The following is a 17,702-nucleotide window of genomic DNA, read 5'->3' on the forward strand; positions in this document are numbered from 1 at the left end:
TAATTTGATAAATCCATGTTCCGGTGATTTCTGCGAAAAATTGATGTTTTGACTGATATACTTGAAAAGTATGCTTATTTCTCCTCTTATTATGATAAGGTTGAACGTAATATTACTTGAGTTGCTTTTCCTTTTTGCTATTATTATGATGTTATTATTGTTATTAGCTATTGGAAATCAGTATTGGACTTTAATCTTGTCACTACTTTCAGCCTGAGGTTACGTTTGCGACTTATTGAGTGCATGAGGTCAGTTGTACTCATACTATACTCTATAATTGATGTGCAGATCCACGTGTCAATGATTGTGATGGTTGCCATTGAGTTGTATTCGGACATTGTGGAGATTTCAAGGTAGCCATGTTGTTCCATTTGCAGGCCTAGAAGTTCCCTCTTTATATCATGTTATTATTGTTAATCCTTCTACACAATACTACATTTTGTTCAGGCTTTGTATTTAGTATTCTATAGAGCTCATGCACTCGGTGACACCAGATCTCGGGGTGGATTTCGGTTATATCGCTATTTTGACTTCAATTTCTTATGCTTTTTTCCTATTGAGACTATTTAATACTATTATTGTAGTTTATTTTTGTATATTTGTTATTGGCTTGCCTAGAAAATGGTATTAGGCACCATCACAGTCCTGATGAAATTTTGGATCGTAAAAAAGTTGGTATCAGAGTACTAGGTCGCATAGGTCTCGCGAGTCATGAGCAGGTCTAGTAGAGTCTTGCGTATCAATACAGAGATGTTTGTACTTATCTATGAGAGACTACAGGATTGTTAGGAAAACTTATGTTTCTTTCATTCTCTGTCATGTAGATTTTATATCCCCAGTCTAAATCTTCGCTTTTCTATTCTCTCGTAGATGGTGAAGACACATTCTTCTGGTACAGTTCAGCAGGCGTCGGTACCCCAGGTGGGGAATGCAAGAGGCCCGGGCCAAGGTAGAGGCAAGGGTGGAGCACGCGCTGCAACTAAGGGCCTTGCTCGAGCAGCTGCTGTAGAACCACTAGTTTATCATACACCACCACCCAGTAGAGGAGCTTCTGTGCAGTCTTCACTCAGTGGACTTACAGAGTAGAATTCTCATCGCGATCCATCTCTTCAAGGTTCTTAGGTACGAGGTTCTGCTTGTGGATATTTTGGTTCACGGGATCTGAATCAGGCCCCATAATCGTTTTCAGTCAGAGGTTGCTAGTGTGGGGATTTGGGGCATGTTAGGAAATACTATCCCTATTTTCATAGAGGTTTAGGGAAGTAGGGAGGTCAGACTATGATTCACACGTTGGTTGCTATACCACCCGCTCAGCTAGCTCGAGGTGGAGCTCATCCAAGACATAATCGTCCTAGAGGGGGAGCCTAATCTAGTGGAGGTCAGGCCAGATGCTATGCATTCCCAGGGAGGACCTATTGCATCTGATACTATTATTACAATTATTGTTTCTGTGCGCCACAGAGATGCTTCGGTATTGTTTGATCCTGGATCAACTTATTCATATGTGTCATCACACTTTGTTTCTTGTTCTTGTTTATATATATACATCGGTTGGGGTTTCCATTGTAGTGGATCGAGTTTATCAGTGCTGCGTGGTCACTATAAGTGGTTTTGACATGAGGGCAAACTTCTATTAGATATGGTGGATTTTGATGTAAGAATAGGTATGGATTGGCTAAGACCATAACGTTGGTGGGGTTGTCGAGGCTGGAATGGAAGGGTTCTCTTGGTTGCACTCTAGAAAAATGATCTCATTTTGAAGGCTCAATGGATTGTTGAGAAGGGATGCTTGGAATATCTAGCCTTTGTCAGAGATGTTAGTGTTGATACTCATATTTTTGAGTCAGTTCCACTAGTGAGGGAGTATTCGGATGTGTTTTTTGCAAATCTACCAGGCATTCCATCCGATAGGGATATTTATTTCGGTATTGATTTGGCACCAAATACTCAGCCTATCTCTATTCCACCTTATTGCATGGCTCCTCCTAAGTTGAAGGAACTGAAGGAGCAGTTATAAGAGTTACTGGATAAGGGGTTCATCAGGCCTGGTGTATCAACTTGGAGTGTGTCGGTGTTATTTGTAAAGAAGAAGGATTGGTCTATGAGAATATGTATTGACTACAAGTAGTTGAACAATATTACCATCAAGAACAAGTATCCATTGCATACATTTATGAATTAATTGATTAGCTTTAGGGTTCTAGGGTATTCTAAAACATTGATTTGAGATCAAGGTATTACCAGTTGAAAATCAAAGATTCATACATGCCTAAGACGACTTCCAGGACTCGTTTTGGGCATTATGAGTTTTTTATGATGTCTTTTGGTTTGACTCATGCCCCAGAAGCCTTCATGCATTTGATAAACAGTGTGTTCCAGCCTTATTTGGATTATTTTATCATTCTGTCCATTGATGATATATTGATGTGTTCTCGTAGTAAGGGGAGCACGAGCTGCATTTGAGGATTGTGCTTCAGACTTCAAGGGAGAAGAAACTGTATGCTAAGTTCTGCAGGTGTGAGCTTTGGTTGGATTTGGTGGTATTCTTGGGCCACGTGGTGTCTAGTGATGGGATCAAGGTGGATCCAAAGAAGATTAAGGTAGTTCAGAATTGGCCCAGACCTTCTACCACTACTAAGATCAGGAGCTTCCTAGGTTTGGCTAGTTACTATCATTGTTTTGTCGAGGGATTTTCATCTATAGTAGCTCCATTGACTAAGTTGACTCAGAAGCTTCATTCAAATGGTCTGACGAGCGTGAAGAGAGCTTTTAGAAGCTTAGACTGCTTTGACTGCAACTCTAGTTTTGGTGTTGCCCTCAGGATCGGTGATGTATATTGTCTATTGTAATGCTTTGTGTGTTGGACTTAGGTGAGTGTTGATGCAAGCTGGTAGGGTGAATACTTATGCGTCGCTCCAGTTAAAGCATCATGAAAGAACTATCTAGTACATGATTTGGAGTTAGTAGCTATCGTGCACGTGCTCAGATTTGGAGGCATTACTTATACGACATATCTCATGAGGTTTATACGGATCATCAGAATCTTCAACGTCTATTCAAGCAAAAGGATCTAAAGTTAAGGCAGCGAAGGTGGTTGGAGTTATTGAAAGATTATGATATTGCTATCTTGTATCACCCGGGGAAGGCAAAATGTGGTGGTGGATGCCTTGAGTAGGAAGGCGGAGAGTATGCGGAGTTTGGCATTTATCCCAGCTATGAAGCGACCTTTGGCTATGGATGTTCAGGCTTTGGCTAATAGATTTGTAAGATTAGACATTTTTTAGCCTAGTAGGGTTCTCTTTGGTGTTGTTGCACATTCCTCCTTGTTTGAGAGCATCAAGGATCTCCATTATAACGATCCCCATTTGCTTGTCCTTAAAGGACACGGTGCAGCGAGGTGATGCTAAGGAGGTGACTATTGGAGAGGATGGTGTATTGCGACTTCAAGGTCGGATTTGTGTTCCTAATGTGGATGGTTTGGGAGAGTTAATTTTTGAGAAGGCTCATAGTTCGCAGTATTCTATTCATCCAGGTACAATGAAGATGTGTAGTGGTTTCAAGCAGCATTATTGCTGATAAAGGATGAAATTATTGGATATGTTACGTGTTGTTTGAATTATCATCAGATCAAGTATGAGCATCATAGACCCGGTGGTTTGCTTTAGAGGTTAGAGATACCGAAGTGAAAGTGGGAGCGCATTACCATGGACTTTATGGTAGGGTTGCTATGGAGATTCAATGTTATTTGGGGCATTGTGGACAGGCTGACCAAGTCTGTGTATTTCATTCCAGTCATGACATCCTACACTTCGGAGTAGTTGGCTAAGATCCATATCGGATAGATTTTCCATTTGCATTGAGTTCTTGTGTCTATCATCTCAGATCGAGGCACTCAATTTACTTCGCACTTCTAGAAAGCTATTCACTGTAAGTTGGGCACACAAGTTGAGTTGAGTGCTACGTTTCACCCTTAAACATATGGGTTAGAACAACCGACTATTCAAATTTTAAAGGATACGTTAAAGGCCTGCATTATTGAATTCGGAGGCTAGTGGCATCAGTTTCTTTCATTAATAGATTTTGCATATAAAGCTATCAGTCAAGCCTCCAAATGGATCTGTGTGGGGATGTCATTCTTTGGTTGGTTGGTTTGAGCTTGGTGAGGCTAGGTTATTGGGCACAAATTTAGTTCGTGATGGTTTGGAGAAGGTGAAGTTGATATAGGAGCGGCTTCGTACAACGCAATTTAGGAAAAAGGAATTTATGCTGATAGGAAGGTTCGTGAAGTGGCTTTCATGGAGGGTGAGAAAGATTCTTCTCCAAGTTTCACCTATGAAGGGCGTGATGATATTTTGAAAGAAGGGCAAGTTGACCCCTCGGTATATTAGTCCATTTGAGGTGTTAGAGAGAGTTGTTAAGGTGGCCAGAGTTCACCGGTGTTTCATGTATCCATGATTCAGAAGTATTATGAGGATCGATTACATGTATTGGATTTCAGTTCAATGCAGTGGATGAGAAACTGAATTATGAAGAAGAGTCGGTGCCCATTTTGGATAGGTAGGTACAGAAGTTGAGGACTAAAGATCTTACATCAGTGAAGGTCCAGTGGAGAAGTCAACCAGTCAATGAGGCAACTTGGAGACCGAGCATGATATGCAGAGCAGATACCCTCATCTTTTTGAAATCCCAGGTATGATCTAAACACGTTCGAGGATGAATGTACATTTAAGAGGGGAAAAATGTAAGGATCCGACCGTTCGTTTTGTGTATTTGAGCCTCATTTTTCCTATTTTATCCTTCTATTATGCTTGTTTATTATATTGTGTCTTGCGGGAATGGACGGTTTGGTTTTAGGAAGATTTTGGAGTGAATTGGAACACTTAGTTCCATTGTTGGAAGCATAAGTTGTAAGAGTTTACCAATATTTGACTTTTGTATAAAGGATCTCGGATTGATGTTTGACGGTTCCAATAGTTCGTATGGTGATTTTGGACTTCATTGTATGTCTGGATTTGGATTTGGATTTGGAACTTCCTAGGATGTCTTGGCTCTAATTGCCAAAAATTGGAAGTTTCAAGGTTTGGAAAGTTCATAGGTTTGTTCGGAGGTTGACTTTGATGATATCGGATTCAAATTGTGATTCTGGAACTTAGAATAAGTTTATTTTGTTATTTGGGACTTGTGTGCAATGGAATATGGATTGGTTAGGCTTGAATCGGACGCATGGTTTGAAGTTTGAAAATTTTTGAACTTAAGAAAGGTTCAATTTGTGGTTTTACCTTCGATTCGTAGATGTGATGGTCTCGTATATGTTTGGAGGCTTTGGATTGGTCCGAGTAGTATTTGCATACTTATTGGTATGATTGGACGCTGTCCCGGGTGGCTCAGGAGTGTTTTGGGGATTTTTTTTTCTACTTCTTTAGAGAGTGGATATTGAGGTTTTAGGAGTCGATTTGAACTCGATTTTGGAATCTAATCACATGTTTGGACTTGTGGGGTTATTAGTAGTTCAAATCTACCACTTGACTCAGGTTTTGACCATGTAGGCCTGGGTTGACCGTTATTGACTTTTTGAGAATTGAATAAAGATCACAACTTTATTGTTTGGTTTGATTCCTATAGCCTTGTTTGATGTTATTAAGTTGTTTTTGGCTAGATTTGACCCGTTTAAAGGTTGATTCGAGTGGCATGGGATTTTTGGAGTATTGATTCTCGTGCATTTGGGTAAGTATCTTGCCTAAGTTTGGCTTGAGGATATTTTTCTGTGGCCTATGATGTTTGTTATGTGTTGGGGGTGACGCACGTGTGAGGCGACGAGCGTATGTTGGTGCACCATAGTTATTCATAATCCAGATAGACATTAGGCTATTATATGTCTTTTTTGCTATCATGCCTCTTTGATACCATATTTTCTTCACTTGTTTGACTATATGAGCTATTATCCATGCTAGAAATCATGTCTAGCTTATTGCTTATCTGTTAGAGACATAATAAGGCTATTTTTACTATGTTGAGTTATTTTTCTTAGCCATAGTCATACATTTCGGTCATGATATTATATTCGCGTGTTGTATTTCTATCTCTGTACACTCTTTATATGTTATCTCACCTGTTGGTTGTGTCCTTGAGTCTGTAACACGGGTTTGAGCTGAGTTGTGACACGTTGGTACATTCCGCGTGGTATTCTGTAAGATGTGAGCATATTAAGACTTGAGTGGATTGATGGTCGATCATGGGCCATAGAGCTGTGTTGATATTAGGTGTGACGTAACGCTTGCATCAAGGTTGGGCTGAGTGATATTGATTGTTAACTTTTTATGCGCTCAGTGTTTGGGCTAGGATCCGCCCCTCCGGAGTCAGGTAATAATATGTGAGTGGAGGCACTGATATGTGCTTAGCGAGGGGCTTGTGCCAGGTACTCGTACAATACTCTGTGTGTGTGTGTGTGTGTGTGAGAGAGAGAGAGAGAGAGATGATTCAAAGACATGTTAGCCAGGCACCGTGAGTGTGCTGAGAATATGATTGAGGAATACTTGTGCCAGGCACTATAAAAGTGCTAAGATATCATATACTTGATGATTAATTATGATGCTGCTGATCTTGGCAAGTATACTTGTCATGCAGGCATAGAGTTGTATTTTTTTCATACGAATTGGTATTTGATGTCTCTATTTGATTTTTAGAGCTTGGAACCACTGTTTAATTTGAAAATCCATGTTTAGGTGAATTTTGTGAAAAAATTGATGTCTTGACTGATATACTTGAAAAGCATGCTTATTTCTCCTATTATTGTGATAAAGTTGAACATGATATTACTTGAGTTGCTTTTCCTTTTTGCCATTATTATGTTGTTATTATTGTTGTTAGCTATTGAAAATGTGTATTGGACATTGCCAAGCTTGTCGCTACTTTCAGCTTGAGGTTAAGCTTGCTACTTATTGAGTACATAGGGTTGATTGTACTCATACTATACTTTTGAAGTCAGATCCGCGTGTTGCTGATCGTGGTGGTTGCCACTAATTCGTATCTGGACTTTGTGGAGATTTCGAGGTATCCCTATTGTTCCATTTGCAGGCCTTGAAGTCCCCTCTTTATATTATGTTATTAATGTTCCATCTTCCAAACAGTATTGTATTTTGTTCAGACTTTATATTTAGTATTCTATAGTGCTCATGCACTCGATGACACCAGATCTCGGGGTGAATTTCGGTTGTATCGTTATTTTGACTTCAATTATGTATATTATAACACTATTGAGACTATTTAATATTGTTGTTGAAGTTTATTTTTGTATATTTGTTGTTGGTTTGCCTAGAAAATGATATTAGGCGTCATCATGGCCCTGGTGGAATTTTTGATCATGATAAGTTTTGACCATCACAGGAGAATAATGTGTGATTAATAAGTTTATCAAGAAATTTGAGAAGACCGTGATAGAAATTCTCAAGTTTATTGTTTACAAATATGAGGACAAATACTTCATCCTAGAAAAAAAAACTTGAACGACATCGATTAGGAACTCCTTAGAAGTTCAAAATATCACAAGTACCTAACTCAAGGCTGAATTAGTCATTTTTGGTAGGGAGCTTTGAAACCCTCATAGTGCATACAAATTCAGATTAGTCTGACAAATTGGTTCCGAGTACCGGATGGAACAAAATAAAACTACAGATGACTGATGATTCAAAGAAGGAAGCTCAATAACAAAAAAGGAAGAAATAAAAAGGATTAGCCAAATTCATAGGCAGCCCCCTAAACTTGTACAAAGATTTGGGGAGATTTGCAGTCTTACCCTATATTTGTGCCACCTTTTAGCCTGTACTCTATTGGTAGCCAGCTGACACAAATCCGTAATAATATGACAATTACACCCCTGACAAAAGATATAAATCCCGCATCACGCATTAATCGCTTGATCTACAACCTCATTCGTGAAAAACGATCTCCTCCTCTCCTCTCAGTAATTTTACCAAAAAACTAGAAACTTGTCCAGATTCATCTTCAGAATCATACTTGCATGAAGTTGTGTCACGCTGAAGCTAAAACTTTATGCTAATGTAGCATGAAGTTGTTTCATGTTGAAGCTAAAACTTCATGCTAATACAACATGAAGTTGTTTCACATTAAAGCTAAAACTTCATGCTAATGCATCCTGAAGTTATTTATCCTGCAGTCTACAGTTTTGTCATGAGTATCCGAAACTTCAGTCTAAACATGCTGAAGTTATTTAGTTCATTTGCTAAAACTTCAGACTAAACATGCTTAAGTTTTTTAGTTCATTTGCTAAAACTTCAAACTAAACTTGCTTAAGTTTTTGTCTTGTAGTATGTAATTTTCAAAAGAGTTTTTGCTAATGCATGCTGAAGTTATTTAGTTCATTTGCTAAAATTTCATACGAAAATATGCTGAAGTTTTACGATTTTGTCCTGAGTTTTATCTGAAATTTCAGTCTAAACAAGCTGATGTTTTTTAGTTCATTTTGCTAAAACTTCAGCTTAAACATGTTTAAGTTTTTGTCGTGCAGTATGTAATTTTCTAATGAATTTTTTCTAATGCATGCTGAAGTTATTTAGTTCAATTGCTAAAACTTCATACCCAAACATGCTAAAGTTTTGTCCTGCAGTCTACAATTTTATCAATAGTCTTTTATTAAAGAAGGGCTAAATCATCTTTTTAAAACGCTTTTAACAACAACAAAAAAGGGTACGAATGCAAACGAAAAAACAAAACGGGTATAAATTAAAAAAGGGGCGACCAAATAGGGCGCAATTAGACGCCAAGACGAAGCGTATGACATAGTGAACACTTGATCTATTATCTACCGAGTACAAACTCGACAATTATGCCAATTACTTCGGTGCGTGAATATCACTTGCTATTAATATGGCAAACACAACCAATGAAAAAAAATACATGTGAACAAATAAAAAAAGTCAAAGATTGAAAGGGGAAAAAAAAAGCTAGATACATGAGGAGTTGATTGGAAACGGTCTGTCGTTGTTGTTTGAATATGATGATGAAGAAGAAGAACTACTCCATTCTTTTGGTAGGCTTTGTATCTATTTGGCCTATTTGTTAACACTGAATCCAAATGTATAGAAGATGTTTTGCACAACAATGTTTTTCATGTTTTGCACAACTACTGAATATACTTATCCATTGCCAAAATCAGCCTCTAACTGAAAGATAATAGCCTCTGTTAAGATGCACACATACAGCTGTCATTTTCATTAACTACTAACCCATTTTTGTTAGAATTGGACTTTATATTGATTGTTTATAACTTGGAGAAGACGGTCACTTGGCATAAGCAATGTAAAAATTACATGCAAGTGCAATGAAACTAAAAGGGAAGTATAGTAAAAACAAGAGAATAGTAAAGATAATTGAGACTAGATAAGAAATGATCTTTTCCATTCAAACTTGTGTATTTTTGAAGCTTTGTACTTGGCCTCTATTTATAAGCCATTAGCCATCACAAGTTACAACAATATAAATAGGGAGCTTTATTCCACATAATTGCTACAAGAATAATCCTCGAGGTTATAGGAGTTACACATGTGGGAGTTACTCTTTTTAAAAGTTATTGAAATCCAAAACAAATATTATTAAATGTTAACCTCTCCTTGGATGATAATGTGTTTGGTTAAAATCTCTATGAGAATAATATGGAAAGATCCACGCGAAGTTAATGGACTATACACATCCAGTAAAAAAAATTTATCTTATCCTATATTTAGGCAAAAAGGCATCCTTGCCTGACAAATGAAATGAGTGGTTTCATATATTGAGAAAGTAAAGTGTCCACCAAGTTTCATCTTGTCAAAAGAAACTTGGTTTTAGAGAAAGCATAAATCGGGCATTGGTGACAAGTGGCGCAAGAATTTGCAAAGAAAAAAAGGCAGAGCATGAAGATCACGCTTATCCAAAATATAGCATAAGAGATGAGAGGAGTTCAGAAGTTGTAACAGAACCACATGGGTTGGAATGTGGAAACAGATAAGCAGCAACAAGGAAGAATGTTTCAAACACGCAGGATTCAAAGGGAGAGTATAAATTTCAAGTTGGATAGCTATGGCGACATCCCACTCAGAAGAATTTCACTTGTTCAGTTTTGCAGCTAATTACTGTTGCACAAACTATAAAACTAAATCAAAAAGATATTTTGAAACAAATATCGAGTAATGACTGTCCACTGGGGCATAGTTCTTTTTCTTTTCTTTTTTGAAATGATAGTTCATTTTAATCAAATTTTGGCAAACTGAATGGAAATGAAAAGCTGAATAGAGAAACATACCCTATTATCTGGATGGGTGAAAAACTGAAAACTTCTCAGTGAAGTCCATAAAAAGCAGCAGGCAGTAGTATAAAGCATTTCCCATTGATAATCTGAGAGGGTGCTTCACTTAAAGTTTCCTAATTTAACGGCTTATGAAATTGCTCTAGCACTATAAAAAGAAGTTAAAACAAATTGCAACTAATGTTTAATCTGTGAAAATAAAAAACAGAGGAATCTTGTAAACTGTTCACTCTTGCATCATGAAGTGGCTTGTGAGATGCGCTGCATGTTTCTGAATCTATTCGGAGTCCAGCAGACTGGTTTTTAAAGCTTGGGAGGGCAGCTTAGTTTTTAAGAAGTTGAAAAGTTTTGGAGTGCTATTGAAACAAAGAGACGGAATATGCTTAATAGTTCAAATAACATTGATAAACGTCTTAATAGTATTTCTACTTTCTCTTCCTGTTCAAACTACCAAGAAAAGTGCTGGCTGCTGCAGCTGGACAAAATCATGTCCTTTTTCTTTATAATGTTGCTGCCCTGGCCAGCTGCACATACCTTGACTAATCTACCATGTACTTGCTATAAACCAATATAAGTATCATGTAACTCTGTCCCCCAAAATACTTAGATTGATGCTTAGAAATAACCTACCCTTTTTTTGCATCGTCAGGCTAGATTATGAGCCCCGGCTCCCATGATAAATTCCATCTTCATTAACCGCTAGGTCACACACTTGGTTGAAAATGAGAAAGGACTTTCTATAAGAGGAAATAGTAAAGGCTATAAATGTGATCTGCTCAAGAGGAAAATAGTTTTAGTGGAGAAGGAGCAAGGAGGTTTAGGGGGTGACGGACCTGGGAGCACATACCACAAGTTTCTAAAGTAAATGGCTATGGAGGAACAATTTAGAAAACAAGTGGTAAAGGAGCTTGAAAAGAAATCAGAAACGCAAGAGATAATTTCAAACAGCATATCAGATTCGAGGTAGGAATTGACAGAAGTTGCTTTTCTCGGACATTAAGATAGGGCATGGCCCACTGGGGGAACAATTCCCTATCCTCAGCAGACCAGCAGCACAAGCAAATCTGACAATTGCACAACATAGGAACAGTGGAAGCTGGATTTTGAATTTTTCAGAAGACAATGTTAGAATTGGGAAATAGAATACTGGGAATGCTGGAAAAACATAAAATGCGGACAAGGGAAAGTAGATGCTATCATTTTGGAGTGCTACTGCATTTTTTTTGCAGTAGCACTCCAAAACAAATATTTGCTTCTTTTGGTTGTATAGCACTACATGAGTCTTCCAGACACAAAAGAAGATGAGGAAGATCGAACCCAACATCTGCAATAGATGTTACACGTGTAACATGTGTTATTCAACAAATGCAGATTTGGAGGATGCTAATCATTTGCTTCTGCATTGTAGTGTAGGAAAGGAATTATGGAATTTGTTTCTCAGCTTAGGGGATTAAAATGGGTCATGAAAATTGGAAGAGGCTATAAAGAGCTGGGACGGGTGAAGACAAGGAAAAAGTTCAACAAAGTTTGGAAGACTAATCCACGGTGCATAATCCGCTACATCCAGAAAGAAGAAATCAGATACTCTTTAAAGATAAAACTATAGCAACACACATGTTGAGAAGTATGCATTAATTAGCTTTTTCGTGTAAATTGGATTTTATAGAGGACACTACTACTACAACAACAACTACAACAAAAAATTCAGTGCAATCCCACACGTGGGGGTTTTATAGAGGACACTGATGAATTTTTATTTTTATCTGCTACCTAAGATTCTGAATAGGTTCTAAATGTAACATAACTGATCTTCTGCCTGTTAACAGAGAATCCAGTGGATGACTAGTGAATTATACTTAAAAAAAATGTGTTATAAAAAAAATCCTTTAGCTACAAACTTATGACGATAGAAACTTTAGCTTTACTCGAAGAATTAGGCCGGCAGAGATAATAACCATGAGAATACGAAGATTAGAAAAAGCTTGCACCTTGGGTCCGGACGGAGTTCCCACAGAGGTTTGGAAGTATTTGGAAGAGGTTGGTGTACGATGGCTTACCAAGCTGCTTAATGCTATACTAAGAAGTGGTAGGATGTCCAATGGCGGAAAAAGTAAGTACCTTAATTGAATTTATAAGAACAAAGGAGATATTAAAAATTGTGTGAACTATCGTGGCATTAAGCTTATCAGCTAAGTTGCTCGGACTCTTCACTTTACGGTGCCGCACTCGTAGCGACATGACATGACTGTGGTGTAGGTGTGGGATTTGAACGGATCAGGTCAATTAATTTTGGGTACTTTAAAAAAAATCGACTAAGAAATTTGGGACAATACAATGATTTCTGAAATCAAAACAAAAGGTAGGGTGAAATTGAAGAAAATTGAATATCTTGTATTCATGGATCATCCGCTTGATTAATATTTTCTCCTTCTCGGAATAACTTGTAAGTTTTTCATATAAAGTCTTATAATTTAGACATATTTTTATAACACTATTTCTAGATATTTTAATTATTTTTAGTTGAATCCCCGCACTCGTATCTGTACCTGGATTCGCATCCCCGAATCTTAAAATTTAGATCATGAAGGATCCAACCTCTAGATTTGCACTCATATCGGACACCCGCACCCAAGTCCGAGCAACTTAGCCTATCAGTCATAAGATGAAACTCGGGAAAAGAGCGACAAAGCGTAGACTAAGAAACACTGCAAGAGTAATAGATAATCAGTCTGGTTTCCTACCTGGTAGATTTAGGAGGCTATATTCATTTTAAAAAGATTGGTGAAAATTTATTGCGAGAGAGATTGATGGCTATATTCTTGTTAAGCATTATGTACACATTGTGTTCATAGACCTGGGAAAAGTGTATGATAGAGTACAAGAAATTTTCTTTGGTGGGCGTCGGAGAAGAAAGGAATTAAATATATAAATGCCATAAAGGACATGTGTGAAGAAGTTATCTCCCAGGATGAAGCATTACTTGTCTTTTGGAGGAAGATTGACTCTTGTTAATAGGAGTGCTAGTAAGGATACCTACATATCTCATGTCCCTTGTGCCCATTACGGTGATATAGAGAAGAGAATTAACAGGTTGAGGAGCAATTTCTTATGGGAAAGTAACTCTGAAAGGAGGAAATTTCATAGGGTGAAGTGGAAAGATGTAATCCAAGGTAAAATGGGTGGTGGAACCGGTATAAAAAATCTTATATTGCATAACAAAGGGTGGTGGAACCGGTATAAAAAATCTTAGATTGCATAATAAAAGTCTTTTGTTTAAGTGGCTATAGAGATATGATGATGAAAAGCAAGAATTGTGGAAAGAAGTTTAAATATCAAATATAGTAAGATGGACTGTTGGAGGCCAAATCCTGTTCTATTGTTGGTAGAGGAGCAATTTGGAGAAATATCAGTAGGATGTGGGGGGAATTTCAACCGTAGGTTAAGATGGAAATAGGGAATGGAAGGAGAATAAAATTTTGGAAGACATGGATAGACAATGGGAGACTCAAAGATCAGTTTGCTACTTTGTACATTTTAGCAGTTAACAAAAACTGTTTGGTTACTGATTGTTTTGCAGGAAATGGATGGCAGCTGAATATTAGGAGACATTTCAATGACTGGGAACTCAATGAAGTCAGCCAGAAATTAAATTTATTGGAGCCACATGCTTGGATGACAGCAGGAGGGATTCTCTAAGATAGAAGGCAGGAAACAAATGGTAGTACCTTTTCTGTTAAGAGCTGCTACAACATGTGACAATTGGGATGGGGAACGGCAATGAAAGATGCTCCGGGAGAACAAGGCACCTATAAAGTTGCTTGTGTTGGTTGGGTGGCCGCAAAAAATGCCACATATCTGGGGATTTTAACTGTGCTGCAGATGCTTTTTGTGTGAAAAAGCAGGAGTCTCTCCTAACCATATGCTTCGTCACTGTGAGTTTACCTGGCAGATCCGGACAACATTTTTAAATGTTTTGGGAGTTCAATGGGCCATGCCATATGAGGTGAAGAGTCTACTGCTTAGCTGGCATGCACAAAAAATTAGTACTAGCAGAGGTGTTAATACATTGAAATAGGTGTAATGATCAACTGATTTTCTGCTCGGCCTAGTCTACTAGATGAGCTCCATGCTTTTAACCAAGCCACTCACACCTAGTCGCTTGTGAATACCCCCCACCCCCCCAAACACACACACACAACAAGTGCAGTTACTGCAAAGCGAATAAATGATGTTAAGCGAAGTGACATCTGTTCTTATTAAACTTTACTTTTGAAGTCCCCAAAGTATGGACATGGCCGTAGAATTAGCGTGGTAAGTTTAAAGTTGAGGTGCATGTACTACATCTTCTTCCTTTCAAATCTGAAATTGGAGAAGTCCTGAAAGAATAGAAGAACCTTGGACCTAGGTGAAAAAAGGTACTAAAAACTAACAGAACAACTGTCATATTTATTGCGCCAACGGTATCTACAAGATGAATATATAACTAGAAGAGAAGCAATTTCTCCTTTGGTAAAGTATGAGACGTCCAGAAATTCAGGACAGCAGGGGAAAAAGCAACCTCAAGGTCAAAAGTAAACAAACCTCACGGTGATACCAACATAATCATCAAGAATAGAGGTTAAGGCGTACCTGAATGACTTATTCAAGTATCTGTTTTGTTGTTTACCCTCTTTACTCTAATCTGGCATAGCCAATTCAACCTCCCAAGAACAAAGGATAATAAGGACTACTAAATTACGGACAAGGTTATTTCCAGACACTTGGAAGAGATATTTATGCATCCAATCCAATCCGCGCTTAAAAGACACCCTCTTTAGTCTAAACTAGCATAGACAGTTCAACCTCCCAAAACTAAGGATAATAAAAACTACTGAATTAAGGGCAAGGTTATTTCCAGATACTTGGAAGAAATTTTTGTGCATGAAATTCAATCCGTGCTTAAAAGATTTTTCCCACTTCTATGCTACCGGAGAAGTAGAAAAATTGTAAAACTTCATGAATGACCATTTTGTGATAGAGAAAGGGTAAGCTCAGCATAAATAAGTATAAATAAAATTCCGACCCAAAAGAAACAAGATTGTCAATGAATAAAAAATTGTAAAAGAACTCATGATAGAGCTGAATGAATAGCTCCATTTAATGAGGTAACCACCCATGTTGTCCATAAATTAACTTTTAAATACAAACATGCATAGAGCTTTTATTAAATGCGAAAAGACTCTCCATCTAATCAATTATCCATTTGTAAGGAAGGACAAGTAAAGACAAGCCACACAATGCAATTTAAATAAATCATTTGATCTCCTTATCAGAAAATAATGTCCTCGTCTTTCTGTGAAGCATGGGATAGCAAGTTATGGGCTGTACCTAGCGAAATACCTCTCTTCAAGGAAATTTCTTCTGCAGCCTTCTCCTCTGCATATTGCTTGGAAGCTAGCATCTGTCTCTCTACCTCCCTCTTCTTGTAACCTTGTATCTTCTTCAGACGAAAGAAATCTTCCCTTTCCAGTTCATCAAGTTCCCCTTTGATGTAAAGCACTGTGTTCTCCAACCGTGGCTTCACAACATTCTCCAATGCATTAACCCTCCGATTTGTGGTCTTGATCGCCTCATCAAGAGTCAAGAATGATGTCTGTAGAGAGGCAAGCTCAACAAGCAACTCAATAGATTTCACGTAAGCAGCACGGCAAGCTTGCACCTGTTGCCCCCCTCTAGCTAATCCAGTCAGGTCATTCTTTGTCTCTCCTTCAGAGAAATGCTCGAATTTAGGGAGCTTTACACCCGCAATATTATCTTGGCGGGATCGAACTTTAATTGTTGCACTCTGGACATTTTCAAGGACAACATGCTTAATGTTCTCGCCAGCAGCATATTTTACCTCTGTCAGAGCGAAGGAGGAAGTTTTCATGACATCTCCCATTGACTCCTTCGTTGACACGATGTCCTTTAGAATCTGACGGAACTGCACAGTCAAAGCATCACTCTTCTTCTTGAGCAGAGCATGGCCTCTTGTAGCACCAACAAGGCGAGCTTTGATCACACCAAGCATTGTAACTGTAGGAACGACATTCAAACGCTGGCTTTGCCCGGACATTTTGCCAAGCTACTTTAGCTGAAAAGAAGAAATAAGGATTTCATAAAGAATAATGATCACCTTAATACATGATAGTAAATTGTTTACAAAGTGTAATCTAACATCAGAACGCCATAGTCAGCACGAGATCATTTCTTCACCTACTAACAAAGAAGCCAGTCAATATTTATCTAATATAAAATCACGCCATAAAGGCCAAGGAAAAAAAATTGTGAACAAGATCAAATCACCAATTTGACTTTCTCTATGGCAATGTTTGTTAGGTCCAGAAACCACTCTCCATAGGTTTCCGCTAAGAATCTTGTCACAACAATAACAACTAAGCCTCAATGCCAAACAAGTTGAGGTTGGCTTTATGAATCCTCATTGGCCATGTTAGTTCATAAGTTCATATAAACTCATCTCATGTCAATATTATACAAACTAAAAAAACCAAAACTAAAAGTAATAGAAATTCTTTATAGTTTTTACTGACGCATAAATCGTTGGAAGGCTAAACAACTCCTAGAGAAGCATAAGTTTCCAACTAAGAATATAATAAAAATATTAATTACTAGCTATATCGAGATAAATTTGTAACCTCAAATCAAGGATCGACTACAATTTTGGACACCAAGGAGTGTGCTTTAACATCACTTAAACCCAATTGGTTAGATATGAGTATATAATCGACGGTCGTTTAAATAACTAGAAGAAGTTGGTAAATCACATGAAATTTATTACTTTTATCTCTTATTTGGGGGCATTTCTTAGGAAAAATGTACAGAGAAGAGCAGATCGGTAAACCATTACAAGGTTGTAGCAATTATGGATGGAAATACATATTACTAGTAAAAAAACAAGTAAAGAAAATCAATGGTGATGCTTGCTTTATGCAGTGGGAGCAGAGACATATCAAATTAAGAATTGGCATTCTACCTGGGGATCAGGGTAATAATGGGAAATTTAGAGACAGATGAGAACTTACAAGTCGAATTCGTCGGAGAGGGAGAGAGAGAGATCGCGAGGAGTTCAGACACAAATGAGATGGGATTGGGAGAGGAGCTGGGGTTGGGAGTGGGAGTGGGGTCAACCGTCAACGTTGCCTTTTAATTTTTGTAGCGGGTTGGATCAATTTGGTACTTGTGACTTGTAAGCATGAAAAATGTGTTTACTGTTATGAATAGTTTGTACATTGGATACTACTTTGGATACTATATTGGATGCTACATTGGATGTCCATATTGTGAATAACTTAAAGATTAAATTTCTTACTTTATGTCCATCATCTTTACTTTTTATGCCTATAAAAGGCCATGTAATTGCAAT

General features: G+C 37.8%; 1 protein-coding gene across 2 annotated transcripts; it reads right to left on the reverse strand.

Annotated features, from left to right (window-relative positions):
- Positions 1-15,413: 15,413 nt before the first annotated feature.
- LOC104245382 (V-type proton ATPase subunit D-like) lies at positions 15,414-17,498 on the reverse strand. Of its 2 annotated transcripts, none has more exons than XM_009800983.2 (2): positions 17,362-17,498; positions 15,414-16,412 (listed from the first exon to the last, which is right to left on the reverse strand). In XM_009800983.2, exon 2 carries the CDS (start codon positions 16,392-16,394, stop codon positions 15,609-15,611), a length of 786 nt encoding a protein of 261 aa, XP_009799285.1. In that variant the 5' UTR covers positions 16,395-16,412; positions 17,362-17,498; the 3' UTR covers positions 15,414-15,608. The 2 variants fall into 2 exon arrangements, with proteins under 2 accessions (XP_009799285.1, XP_009799292.1); XM_009800990.2 differs by having other exon boundaries at positions 17,313-17,370.
- Between the last annotated feature and the right edge of the window lie 204 nt (positions 17,499-17,702).

Source organism: Nicotiana sylvestris, chromosome 8 (genome assembly GCF_000393655.2).
Source record: "Nicotiana sylvestris chromosome 8, ASM39365v2, whole genome shotgun sequence".
NCBI classification, from domain to species: domain Eukaryota; kingdom Viridiplantae; phylum Streptophyta; class Magnoliopsida; order Solanales; family Solanaceae; genus Nicotiana; species Nicotiana sylvestris.

What these genes read in the sequence shown, in the direction of transcription:
- LOC104245382 (XM_009800983.2), bottom strand. Translation starts at nt 16,394, where the DNA reads ATGTCCGGGCAAAGCCAGCGTTTGAATGTCGTTCCTACAGTTACAATG.